This window comes from Ciona intestinalis, chromosome 5, assembly GCF_000224145.3.
Source record: "Ciona intestinalis chromosome 5, KH, whole genome shotgun sequence".
NCBI classification, from domain to species: domain Eukaryota; kingdom Metazoa; phylum Chordata; class Ascidiacea; order Phlebobranchia; family Cionidae; genus Ciona; species Ciona intestinalis.
The window spans coordinates 3,700,102-3,712,165 of record NC_020170.2 but is presented as its reverse complement, the minus strand read 5'-3'; the positions used below and the strand labels follow the sequence as shown (position 1 = coordinate 3,712,165).

Below are 12,064 nucleotides of genomic sequence, written 5' to 3'. Positions count from 1 at the left end.
AATTCAAGGCATTGTATTACAGTTGTTTAAATTATGGTGTTTATATTATTTAGGTAAATAAAAAAATGTAAGACATATTTAAAATACACATCTTACAAGTTGCAGAGTAGCATATTTGGAAATGGGAATTTGTGTTGAAAACCACTGGCTTATTTTGTAGTGAGGCTTTTTAGAATGCACGAAAGCTGCACCAAACAGAGTTAAATTATATATTTTATGACTTCTATTTATCTGTAGGAACCTCCCCCACCCCAGCCAGAAGAAGAGTCAGAAATTGGTAAGTTTAATCTTAATTGAATAATTTATGTAAAGTAATACTGAAAATCAACAGAATGAAAAAACAAGTGCATTAGAAGTGAAACGATTTCCAATTTTTTATGCTTAATGCATTATTTTAATTTGACATTCTTTAACATTTTAGCTGTGCTGACTTGAATATGTACATAAAACATATGCCAATTTACATCAATAATGTGTGAAAATAAAACTCAGTTTAATCTACAAAAAAATGTCAGTTACATACAATGTTGTATATTATGTAGTAATAGACTATATATAATGGTAATATGTTATTTAGGACCAATATATTGCTTTATGTGCATGTTATGCACAAACTGCGGCATGTGATTTTAGCTTTCAAGCAACATTAGTTAATCCTAATTGAGCTGCATATGGTTTTAGCCACACATGCTGTAGGATTGATGAGTTTTAATGAGATTACTAACATGGCTGTGAGGCATTTATGCAAGCGTGACTACAGCTCACTTTGGGACTACTTACAGCTATTACTGTTGGTTGGCCAGCTATAAACAGCGCTGTTACGACTGTTTAAAAATGTTGCAACAACGTTTTTTTGAAACATGAACTATTATTCTGCATTGCAAACAGTGAAAGCAGAGCGGAAATATGGACATTTACCCGGAGAAATTCACGTCGTGGAAATGGTGAAAGGCCCTGCTGGTGTTGGATTAAGCTTAGCTGGGAATAAAGACAGGTAAGACAACTTAATTGTTATGCAGTGTTGTTATAATTCTGTGTTATTTTTGGATTTTTCTGGTCTAGATTTTTTTCTATTTGGGATTTTTAGTCTGTTGTTTTAGCTGTATGGATAGTGGCTATTGTAGTGGACCAAATTTATTTGATCTTGTGATTGAATGAATCATGTTTTTTGTTTGTAAGCTGTTGAATAGGTGTTCATATATCACAGACAGCCTAACTAAGTCACAATAAAATGGTTTTAAAGTATGCTAAGTGAATAATATTGCCTGAAGGTAATGAACAGATACTTGTATAAACAACCATGAAATGATTTAAATCAATATTTACACAATGCAAGTTTGAATGTAAAACAACAAACTATATTGTCATTATTGTTAAAAATTTTAATGTTAAAGACATACTGTATCTCACTATTATATTCATTTCTTTATGTAAAGAACAAATTGTATCTCAGTAACTTTAAACAAACTTGTATTGTAAAAGAAAGATTGTATCAAACTAATATATAGGTTTTTAAAAAAAAATTCAATTATATATGTGTACATGTTTTTAAAACTACAAATGCAAAACAAAACTACAAATGTATCACAATTTTTCGTTAAGTTCGGAAATGCCAATGAAGCGATCAAATCCCCCTTTCTAACACTTTACCCTTTTACCCTTAGGTCCCAACAACAGATATTTGTGGTTGGGGTTAACCCCAATGGAGCAGCGGGTAAAGATGGGCGTGTCAAAGTGGGCGACCAACTACTGGAGATCAACCACGTTCCTTTGAACCAACGTAACAACCACGAACTTGCGTCGAATGTGATCAAGAATGCAAAATCGAAACTTCTATTTGTGATCAATAGGTAGGAGTAATATAGTGTATGTAATGTTTTAAAGTTTAAATTATACCAGGAAATTAATATGAATTGTGATATTTTTGTAGCAGTTACTTAAAATAATACTTGAATATTAATTAGTAGCGGTTCAACATTAGCAAACTATAAAACTTTTGGAAAAAGCCCAATATGTTAAAAATAATAATTAAATTGAATCTATATATATATTGTTTTTTTTACAAAATTTTATGTTGTTGTTTTTTGTTCAATTATATATATTTGTATATATTCATTTATCCAGTTTCAATTATTTTCTTATTTCTGCACACACCTGTGTGATAACCCGACAGCGCCCATGAGGTCTTTCTAAATTACTTCAAAAACTCCACAGACAGCAGAAGGAAGCACGAGCTGATAAACCTCTAAAGAAAACTCCTTCAGTAGAATCCTCATCCCATAGGAGGCAGAGCTCTGATGTCCCCGCTGAGAAATCTCCTCCTCCTCCCAAACGCTCCAGCTCTGGAGGACGACATAGCCCATTTTCTGACGTCAGAGTTATCAAGCTCGTAAAGGATTTCCAAGGTCTTTAAAAATTAGGTTTAATGCTTGGAGAAAAAAAATTATCACTCTGAATTTGTTATGTTACTTATATATTGTGAGCATGGGGTGTATAGGATTTAAATGAGAAACAAATGTAAGCAATGAGATAGGTTAGGCACTGGAATCATACTCAAAAGTACTGGGTTTAATGCCTGACACTAATAATAAGAGGCATAGTTTTCCTTTTGCTTTTTATTCCTAGACTTTTTGAATTATAGCACCCTTGGTGTTAAGATAATTAGCCAACACTAGCAAAATCTCATCTCCCATGGCATAAAACGCTACAGGACCTCACATATATTAAATAGAACTATCTGTCTACCAAAGAAAAACTATAGTCATATTCTTTTACAGGATTAGGCTTTGCGATCTCTGAAACCCCTACTGGTATAGTGGTTCAATCCATTGCACCAGGTGGTACAGCAGATAGAGATGGTAGATTGGTAAGAGGAGATCATATACTTGCTGTGGATGATCAGTCTGTTAGTGGAGTCTCTTATGAAACGGTAAGCTGGCAAAAAAATCCTAAAAATAACCAAAAAAAAATAATTTTGTGTAAAAAAATGATTTAGCGTACAGTTACATAGTACTGTCGTCTATAGTTACTGCATTTTGTAAGTGCAGATAAAATAGAATATAAAAGGGAAGCTTGAAGTATTGTAGGTAATACATGTATATGTTGTGTTTAGGTTATACAGTAACATAGTACTGTAGTGCTGTCATAACTACATTTTGTAAGTGCAGATAAAAAGAATATGTTTTACATGTAACGTTAAAAGTTTTTATTCTACACTTGCACAAATCAAATATTTGTCATACTGTTGGGTAATACTATCATGGCTGCATTTTGTAAATGCAAATGGAAAAGAATATGTTTTTCATATAAGCATGTAACATTGTATTATATATTAGAACAAACATATATTTGTCATACGATTACATAGTACTGCCATGACTACATACTTACAGAATGAAAAAGGATTTGTTTTACATCCAGTTTGACACATATTTTCTGTGTTTTTGTTCATTCGTTGCAGTATACAGATTTGCATTTATATAAGACTGAATTGTAATGGTTAGGTGTATGTTTTTTTTATATCACATAAAATATACGGATATTTAATTTGTTTACATAACCTATAAAACAACTATGCATGAAATCAGATAGGTAAAAATAACAGGAAGAAAAATAAAAACAAACCATAGTAACTGTACCAACAAAGCGTAAAACTGAACATTGTCTAAACCAGTGTTTAAGAGTGACTGCAATTTCGTTTCTGTTTAGTTTCTGTCTATTTACTGTTTTTATTTACATTAAAAATTATTTTACTTATTTAATTTCATGCATTTTCAGGTTAGAAAAAATTAGCACAAAGTTAAAATCATTTATGCACTTACAGGTTAAGACAAATTAGTAACGAAAAAATTGTCCAAAGATAAAATTGTTTAAAACGCAAATTTCAAGAACGGAGTGACATTGTTTAATTCAATTTAATAAATTCTTTGTAAATTTACCAAATCCATGGTAGAGTTAATTTGTAAAGGGTTTGTATTTCATTAAATATTCATGAAGTATTTCTACACAGGCGATCTCCATATTAAAGCAGTCAAGGGGAACAGTTAAACTTACTGTGGCATCTGGTCCAGTCAAGTCTTCTGCTTCATCAGGTAAAATTGTTTTTGGTAGTTAGCGCAGAAAGTTATTTTCTGTCAAAAATTTGTTTGTTAAAAATTTGCGAAGTATTAAATTATTTTTTTTATTTTAGGGCTAATTTTTTTTTTTAAGAAAAACAACCCTTTTGTTAGTATCTATTTTGTATTCGTAACTGTAAAAAATAGAAACATCACTTGCTAGATATACAAAATAACATATCTAGCAATTATCCGTTTTCAAATCTTTATTTTTATATTTTCTAATGTGGTTAAGTACATGTACTAATTTTTGTATTATTTAACCTATATGTGACTTCCATTTTGATCTTAATCTAATGTTTAAACTGCATTAAGATTTTGTTAAGAAATTATGTTTGAAATCTTAATATGTATTTCTCATAAGTGAGTGCTTATAAGAGAATAGTTAATCTGTCATTATACAAACATTAGTATAAGCATAACAACCTCACATGCAGAGTTAGAATAACATTAGCATGGTAATATGTTTGTTGTTAGTGTAGCATTTAAACAATATGACAGCTCATAGTATGTATTTTTCACAGTACAACGTTGTATGTTGCAAAGTTTTTACAGTTATAGTTGTAAACATAATGCTTATGTCACTTTAACTATGTAAAAATAGTCCTAATGCTATTTTATATAATCAGAATGCAACTACTTATAAGTTGCTGCATTTTCCATACCTTACCCCTACCGAAAGTTGCACAGGCTTACCTACAAAGCAGTTTTCTTGAGTTAGAAACATCTAAACGAATAGCAAAGCTTAGCAAACAGCCAGCCAACAATATTAAGACATGTGCAAATAATCTCACATTCCAAATCAGTGACTTGTGTGCTAGTTTTAGCAGACTACATCAATCTTTTGTTCAAGGTTGTTACTATGTAAATATGGGTGTGGGGCCTGCCTAGTGTCGTATTAGTACAAACTTTCAGTATTGACACAGCATATTTCAGCTTTCACGTCATGGGTTCTAGCGCTTGTAAGAAAGTTAATGTTTGCTTAGTTATTAGATTGCCAGGTGTCTGCTTGCTTGTAAACTGATGTTCTTTTGAGTCTTTGTAGTTACAGGTGCAGTAAAGAAAGTGGTAGTTTTGTGGTGTAATTAACATTAAAATTAAAGTTTGTACTTTTAAACTTTTAAGGAGTCAGATTTTTTCAAGGAGTTTTCTAGCTAACTTTAAAAGAAGTAAAGTTACAATAGTTGCAAAAATGACATTACAAAATTTCGAGTTCGTATTTTTTATTCTATGTTGAAAAATTTAGATTGTCACCCTAGTTCTTCATGGCCTGACCATGTCCGAGCATAAACCTCTGCTAAGCAAGCAAATGCAAGTTTCAATGATAAACGAAGTCAGCAGCTCCAGCTCAAGCACCAGCACATCAGTAAAGGTGGTTCGCAGAAGTGTTGCCACTGCAAAGTCAGAACGCGAGTTGCGTTACCGCCCCAAGTCCATGTCCATGCTCACACACTCCCAGTATTCAAAGGCCGAAGCTCTGAAATCGAGCAGTTTAGAGAACGTAGAATGGAAAGAAGTTTCTAGAAGCTCTAAGACAAAGTCCTGGACGTTGTCAACAACGTCCTCCATTAATCTTGGCGAAATACTCAGTAGAGAATCGAGTATTTCCTCAAAAACTCTCGAAACAAGCGTTGTTCCTTCTCTTTCTACCTCATCTGACCCCAAACCTTTAAAAATCCTTGAAATTGAAGACAGTGATCTTCTTTCTTCAGATGCCTCTTCTGTTACATCCTCCGGACACAGATTATCCACGATGTCCCCGACCCTGGATAGCGGGAGTGAGAACTCTGACCCACTTACGTGCCCGATTATTCCAGGCAGGGAAACAACCATAGAAATCAACAAAGGGAAGGCTGGACTTGGAGTGAGCATTGTGGGAGGATCTGACAGTTTGTTGGTAAGTTATTTTTAAGATTTTGTAAGTATTTTTTTTTGTGAAAATAGTTATGCTCATTTTATTGTGTCAACTTTCTATTGTTTGGATAGCTGTACAGTATAGTGTTTATTGTTGGTATTTAAATTGTTTAAAAAGCAGTTTTATCTTTGGGTTGGTAAGAGGTGTAATCTTAAACGTTTAAGTGTTTTCCTAAATTTTGATAAAAAAATTTACAATAACTTTTTTCAGTACTGACTTGCTTAAATAATGAATGAATGAATGAATGAATGAATGAATGAATGTAACTTACTTTATCCTCGCGTGGCCGGAAAACGACAGTCGTTATCACACGGGTTTAACACCTCGTGCCAGTTTACGAGTTACCATGTATGCTACTTTGTGGGTGCGTTTTTTTTATGTCTGATAATTTAGACAACCCATTGGTAACCACTGGGTTGGAGCAATTGCCGTTAAGTGTCTTGCCCAAGGACACATACGCCCACAATGGTAGCAGCGTCGAGCCTTGAAGCCATTACCTCTGGGTTACAGGCAGGCGCGCTATCCACTATACTATGGCGCCGGCAATGTATATGGTTTGTAATTTATCTCCACAATTTTGCATAAAAATTACAATTTTTTTCAATAACATTTTTAAACTTAAAAAAAAAAACTCTCCAGGATGCAGTGTTGGTGCACACAGTGTATGAACAAGGAGCTGCTGCAAAAGACGGAAGGTTATGGCCAGGTGACAGGATCTTAACAGTGAACAATCACAGTTTGCGTCATGCCACACATGACGAGGCAATCGAAGTATTGCGCAACACCCCGGGGAAGGTCCACCTTACTATCCTACGTGATGAAAACAGGTGAAAAAAAAATTGTTGGTTTTTTAAAACAAATCGAGAAAATTTCCTCTTTGCTGTTTTTGGAAAATATGTTGAAATAAAAAAAGTATTTTTCTTGTTTTATTTCGGTGGAAAAAATATATGTCTTTGAAAAATATTTCTGTGCATTGTTTGTTGTGTATTTCTTGGCAAAACCTATTAATTGTTTTATTTCATTAATTTAAAATTGTGTTATTTTATTAATTCAACATGTACATGATTGTAAAGTTTCGGTGTGTAAAATAATAATAAAGTGTAAAACGTTTTGGATTTCAATTTTGTTTCAATGTTTCAGAAATATAATAAAAAATATACAAACTGCAAAGTCTTTATATACAGTCTGTATTTGTAAAGTGCTCCACTTCTAAAATTTGAGGATCAAATTATATAATACATTTTATAATAAAGGTTATAATAAAAAGCCATGACTATTGTGTCCACTTTCTGTTCACAGTAAACTTTAAGCACTCTTAAAATACGAAAATGGCATTTATGTGGATTACAATCATTTTATAGTCCTTCATGATTGTTTTTCGCAATTTTTATTTTTTCAAGTAAATTTTTAAAATTCGTACTGAACCAACGTTTGCTTTATTTTACTTCTCCAGGTCAAAGAGATTTCATAAATGGCAGAGAAAGATAAAATTACCGATTCTTTCATATTGGTGAAAGAAACCACTCAAATCACATTTAGATTAGTTTCACAATAATTTCACATATTCACATAAAAATCTTTAAAATTGCCAAAAAAATAATTCTTACACTGTTTTTTATTGCCCTCACTAAATTTATTACTTTGTTTGTCGATGTTTAGCAATTCCCCATACTAAACCGTGTACAATGTAGAGAAATCAAAATTAACCATAAATAATTACAAGTTAATTTTAATAATTTAATTAAATTTTCCTTATTTCAGTTCCTAAAACTTCCCTGAAATATGCGGTTTTTGTAGCATTAAAAATGATTAAAAATTACTTTTAATTATTGGTGCTGGTATAATAATTATGTTGTACTAAAAACCATGAAAAAAACATAAAAATAAGTTTATTTTTGCAGGGAGACAATTAACAATGAATCAGAGTCCGATATATATGATATCTATGATGTAAATTTAATGAAGAAAAGTGGGCGAGGTCTCGGACTTAGCATTGTTGGAAGAAAGTAAAAATTTATTTGTTGTTTCTATGTGACTTACAAGTTACCAGTAGTTTATATTTTTATTTAAAAATTTAAAAACTAATACTTTATGGAAAACAGTTTATTTAAAAATTGCTTTTGAACTAATGTTTCATATCTATATTTTTTGTTTTTTTTTAATCTTTATTTTTATTCTATATAGAAATGTAGCTGGTGTGTGTTTGGTGTGCAATATGGTGTAGATCGGGATTCAGGACACATTTATAGGATGAAACTCATAAAAAAAGTCATTTATTTACATTTCTATTTCATTTTGGTAAAAAAATTTAGGGTTTTTAAAAATTTAATTTTCCCCTTTCGGTAGAAACGCAGCTGGTGTGTTTGTGAGTGACCTTGTACAGGGTGGTGCAGCAGCAAGAGATGGAACAATGAAACCTGGAGATCAAATACTAAGTGTTAATGGCGTCAATATAAGGATGGCTGGACAAGAAGTAGCTGCACAATTGCTGAAGGTAAATTGCTTCTAGTTTTAAATATAAGACTGCTTATTTTAAAACCATATTGCTAATTTTGAATATGTAGTGTTAATTTTTAATATATTCTAATAATTTTAAAATTACAGGGCTAATTTTGAATATATAGTGGCCATATATGTCTTACATTAAATTCAGATTATGTGAAATGATAAGAAATGGCATAAAATGTTTGTGCATGGGTACCATTTAGATCCGTAAAACCAAAAAAACAATGGTAAAAAAAAAATGTGTTTTTTTTATAATTTTTTTTCCTAGAATGCTCAGGGCAAAGTCGATCTCAGGATCGGAAGATTAAAGTCCGGAGCTCCTTCTGATCTCATAAAGATGCCAAAGCTAAGTCTCAGTTCCAATGCATCTGAAGATGCTCCTAAGAGTCCCACTGATGATTTGGGAGGAGACATCCGATTCGTGGAGATCGATAAGGTAAGTCATCTTTACCATTAGGTGGCAGAAGAGAGGCTGCATAGATTTATTACAATTTTCTATGGCAGTGCAGCAAATTAAAACTGTATTTTATTATTGTTGTAAAATAAATTAATAATACTTTCGTAGCACACAGTTTGGAAACTTCTGTTGTATAAAGTCATTATTTTAAAATTATTGACAACTTATTGTGCTTTTCAACTTTCAAGCTATCTATGCAAACCTATTTTCTTCATCTTAAAAAATTGAGTTTATTTTTTTAAACATGTTATAAATTTTTTTCAGACCCCCACCCAACCACTTGGCATCAGTATAGCAGGTGGAGTTGGTTCTCCTTTAGGGGATGTTCCCATTTTTGTAGCAGTTGTTCAAAACCATGGGGCAGCGGCAGGAAAGTTGAAGGTATGCCGATAATCAAGTTATTTTGCGCAAATTTTTAGTCACATTTTTGGCAAATTTTTTTGTTTTTGCATTTTTTAAGGGTAAACATTAGTTAAAACTATAAGAAATTAGAAGCAGAGTGCCAATAATGTGAAGGATTATACTTAATAAACAATTTTAAAATGTGGTTCTGGTACTTTTGTGACATTTCTATTTGTACTAAACTAAATTATCCTATTGAATTCTTTTTTCTTTTTTGGAACTTAAATTTTTTTGAGTTATTTAAATGTACTTTTAATATTTAACTAATGTACTCTTAAATTTGACACTAAACTCTTGGCAGGTTGGGGACAGAATACGAAGCATTAATGGACAGACTACAGATAACAAGTCACATGATGAAGTGGTAGCAATGCTGAAGGGTCAGGATGACGCTATTGTTCTAATGCAGGTAAATAGATTTTACAATATTTTTAGTTTTGCAATATTTCTCATAATTTTTAACTTCTGGTGGAACTTTTACAAATTTGAGTTAAATTTTTCACTTTATACCAAAATCATAAAAAAACTAGAACTTAAATTCTACTTTATAAACATTTTTTTATCCATTGTGCTATGTTATTGCTCATAATTAGATTTGTTTTGTTATTTATACACTCAAGGTACAGTATGCATATTTTCTATTTTTAGTTTTTTATTAGGTTGTTGCCTTATTAGAACGAAACCATTACCTAAAACGTAAATGAAGTTTTATTAAAAACATTAGTTGGCTTTATTCATTGTAAATAAATTTCCCATTTTAACCACCAATATTTCCACCAGGTGCAAGAAGGTGGGGAAAGTATAAAACAACTAAGTGAATATCTTGTACAATCTGCCAAACCTAATTTACCAATCAGTGGACAACAAGGAAGGTGAATCAACTTTTTTTTGAACTCTTTCTGTTTTTTTTAATTTATCGCAGCCTTCTGGCTTCTCTCTTGGACTCAAGCAGGGTAGAAATATCTCCCTCTCTTACTGGTCCTTTAACATTACAAACGATTGATCTGCTGGAGTCGTCCAGAAATTCAACACGGACCTGTGTACATTGTCCTTGTGATCCTTTTGGACTGTTCGGTTTTTTTGTATTGCTTTTTCGGACTATTCGTTTTTTTTTTGTTTGTTTCGAACTGTTCTATTTATTTATAGCGGTTAAAATGTACATGTAAGATTTATTGCGTGCCATGTCGCCTCAAAGCATAACGCGCTTTTGGTAAAATAATAGGTTGAAACAGAACATCTATTTGCCAGGATGGGTTAAATTCATTACATTCAAAAGTTTTACACAAGTGACTGTCATTCATTTTTTCGCACATAAACGATAATAAGCAACTAGCACAGACAGACACTAAAAATATCAAAATGGCTATTTTTCCATTTTTCAGCCAAGAAAAAAAATAAACAGAAAAGTTTTACATAAATGACGTTTTTTTTCACACATATATAAGTACTGAGAAGCCAGCACACACAAACTCCCTAAAATTACGAAAAATTTCCATTTTTTTCATTTTTAGCCAAGAAAAGAAGGAAATAGACATCGAGTTGAACCGGGGGTCTGATGGACTTGGTTTTAGTATCGTTGGAGGGCATGGATCACCACATGGGGATCTTCCTATTTATGTGAAGTCTGTGTTCTCAGTTGGAGCAGCAGCAGTGGATGGGAGGTTACGTAGGGGGGATCGGATTGTATCCGTGAACGGTAAGATTTGTAAATAGATTTTGTTTTTAAATGAAAAACAACTTTTTTTTGTATATTGAATGTATTTTATTGTGTTTATGGGTTTTGTCCAAAAATATCAATATTGGAAATGTTAGTCAGTTTGAGATACAATCAATCAACTTTAACACCATATCCAGCCTGGCACCCTAGTAACCTAAGGATACTGAGTTCAATGCTGGTCACTAATACCATTACTGATGTGTGTATGTTTCCATGAGCAAAACCTTTAACGGACATTGCTGGAGCCCTGTGATCACAGTCACACTAAATCGGTCATATCACCCTGGGTGTCGGGCTAATTAGCCAATTCTAGTGTAAATCTAAGGTCCCATGGCGTGCCACACTGTGGGACCTCACTCACATAAAATAGAATGTAACATATTCTCTAGCCCAAATCTCAGGACCCATAGCGTGCCACGCTGTAGAACCTCACCTGCGTAGAATATACACAATATCCCGCTTCTTATGACTAATTACCGCATACCTTAGGCGAGAAATTGGACGGTTATACGCATGAGGAAGCGGCCGAGGCTCTCAAACGAAGAGCAACCCGTATCATACTTCGTGTAGTTCCGTCCACATAACTCATCACACAGCCAACCCATCTTCAGTGTCAAACCTTGTACATTTTTTCATATTTTAAGTATTAATAATCATTTAATTTAATAATGATGTATACGTTTGTTCGTATGCTGGCCATTGTCTTTATTATTCATATTTGTATTCAGCGGACTCTTATTATTTTTTACTAACACCACAATTTTGTATCCAGGTATATAAAACAACGAGATAGAATATCTGTTTTTTTCTTCATGTAAAACTCGTATTCGTATTGCAGTGTATTCTCTCAATCAAGTATTTTTATGCGGAATCCAGTCCGTTGCGTGTATCACTTAATAAATAACACACCATGTGCCATTTGTATGCATTATGTATGTGTTTGAGACTTTTTT

General features: G+C 32.5%; 1 protein-coding gene across 3 annotated transcripts in view; it reads left to right on the top strand.

Annotated features, from left to right (window-relative positions):
- Positions 1 to 12,029, top strand: part of LOC100186631 (multiple PDZ domain protein) — a 28,757-nt gene extending 16,728 nt beyond the window's left edge. For all 3 annotated transcript variants that reach the window (XM_018811977.2, XM_018811978.2, XM_018811976.2), the window contains 16 exons: positions 238 to 277; positions 889 to 994; positions 1,665 to 1,850; positions 2,215 to 2,405; positions 2,778 to 2,929; positions 4,010 to 4,091; positions 5,828 to 6,012; positions 6,670 to 6,857; positions 7,932 to 8,036; positions 8,377 to 8,524; positions 8,804 to 8,971; positions 9,257 to 9,373; positions 9,696 to 9,803; positions 10,175 to 10,266; positions 10,906 to 11,090; positions 11,601 to 12,029. In XM_018811977.2, coding sequence (XP_018667522.1) covers positions 238 to 277; positions 889 to 994; positions 1,665 to 1,850; positions 2,215 to 2,405; positions 2,778 to 2,929; positions 4,010 to 4,091; positions 5,828 to 6,012; positions 6,670 to 6,857; positions 7,932 to 8,036; positions 8,377 to 8,524; positions 8,804 to 8,971; positions 9,257 to 9,373; positions 9,696 to 9,803; positions 10,175 to 10,266; positions 10,906 to 11,090; positions 11,601 to 11,695 — 2,148 coding nt within the window. In that variant the 3' untranslated portion in view covers positions 11,696 to 12,029. The remainder of the gene's footprint in view (positions 1 to 237; positions 278 to 888; positions 995 to 1,664; positions 1,851 to 2,214; positions 2,406 to 2,777; positions 2,930 to 4,009; positions 4,092 to 5,827; positions 6,013 to 6,669; positions 6,858 to 7,931; positions 8,037 to 8,376; positions 8,525 to 8,803; positions 8,972 to 9,256; positions 9,374 to 9,695; positions 9,804 to 10,174; positions 10,267 to 10,905; positions 11,091 to 11,600) is intronic.
- Positions 12,030 to 12,064: the final 35 nt, after the last annotated feature.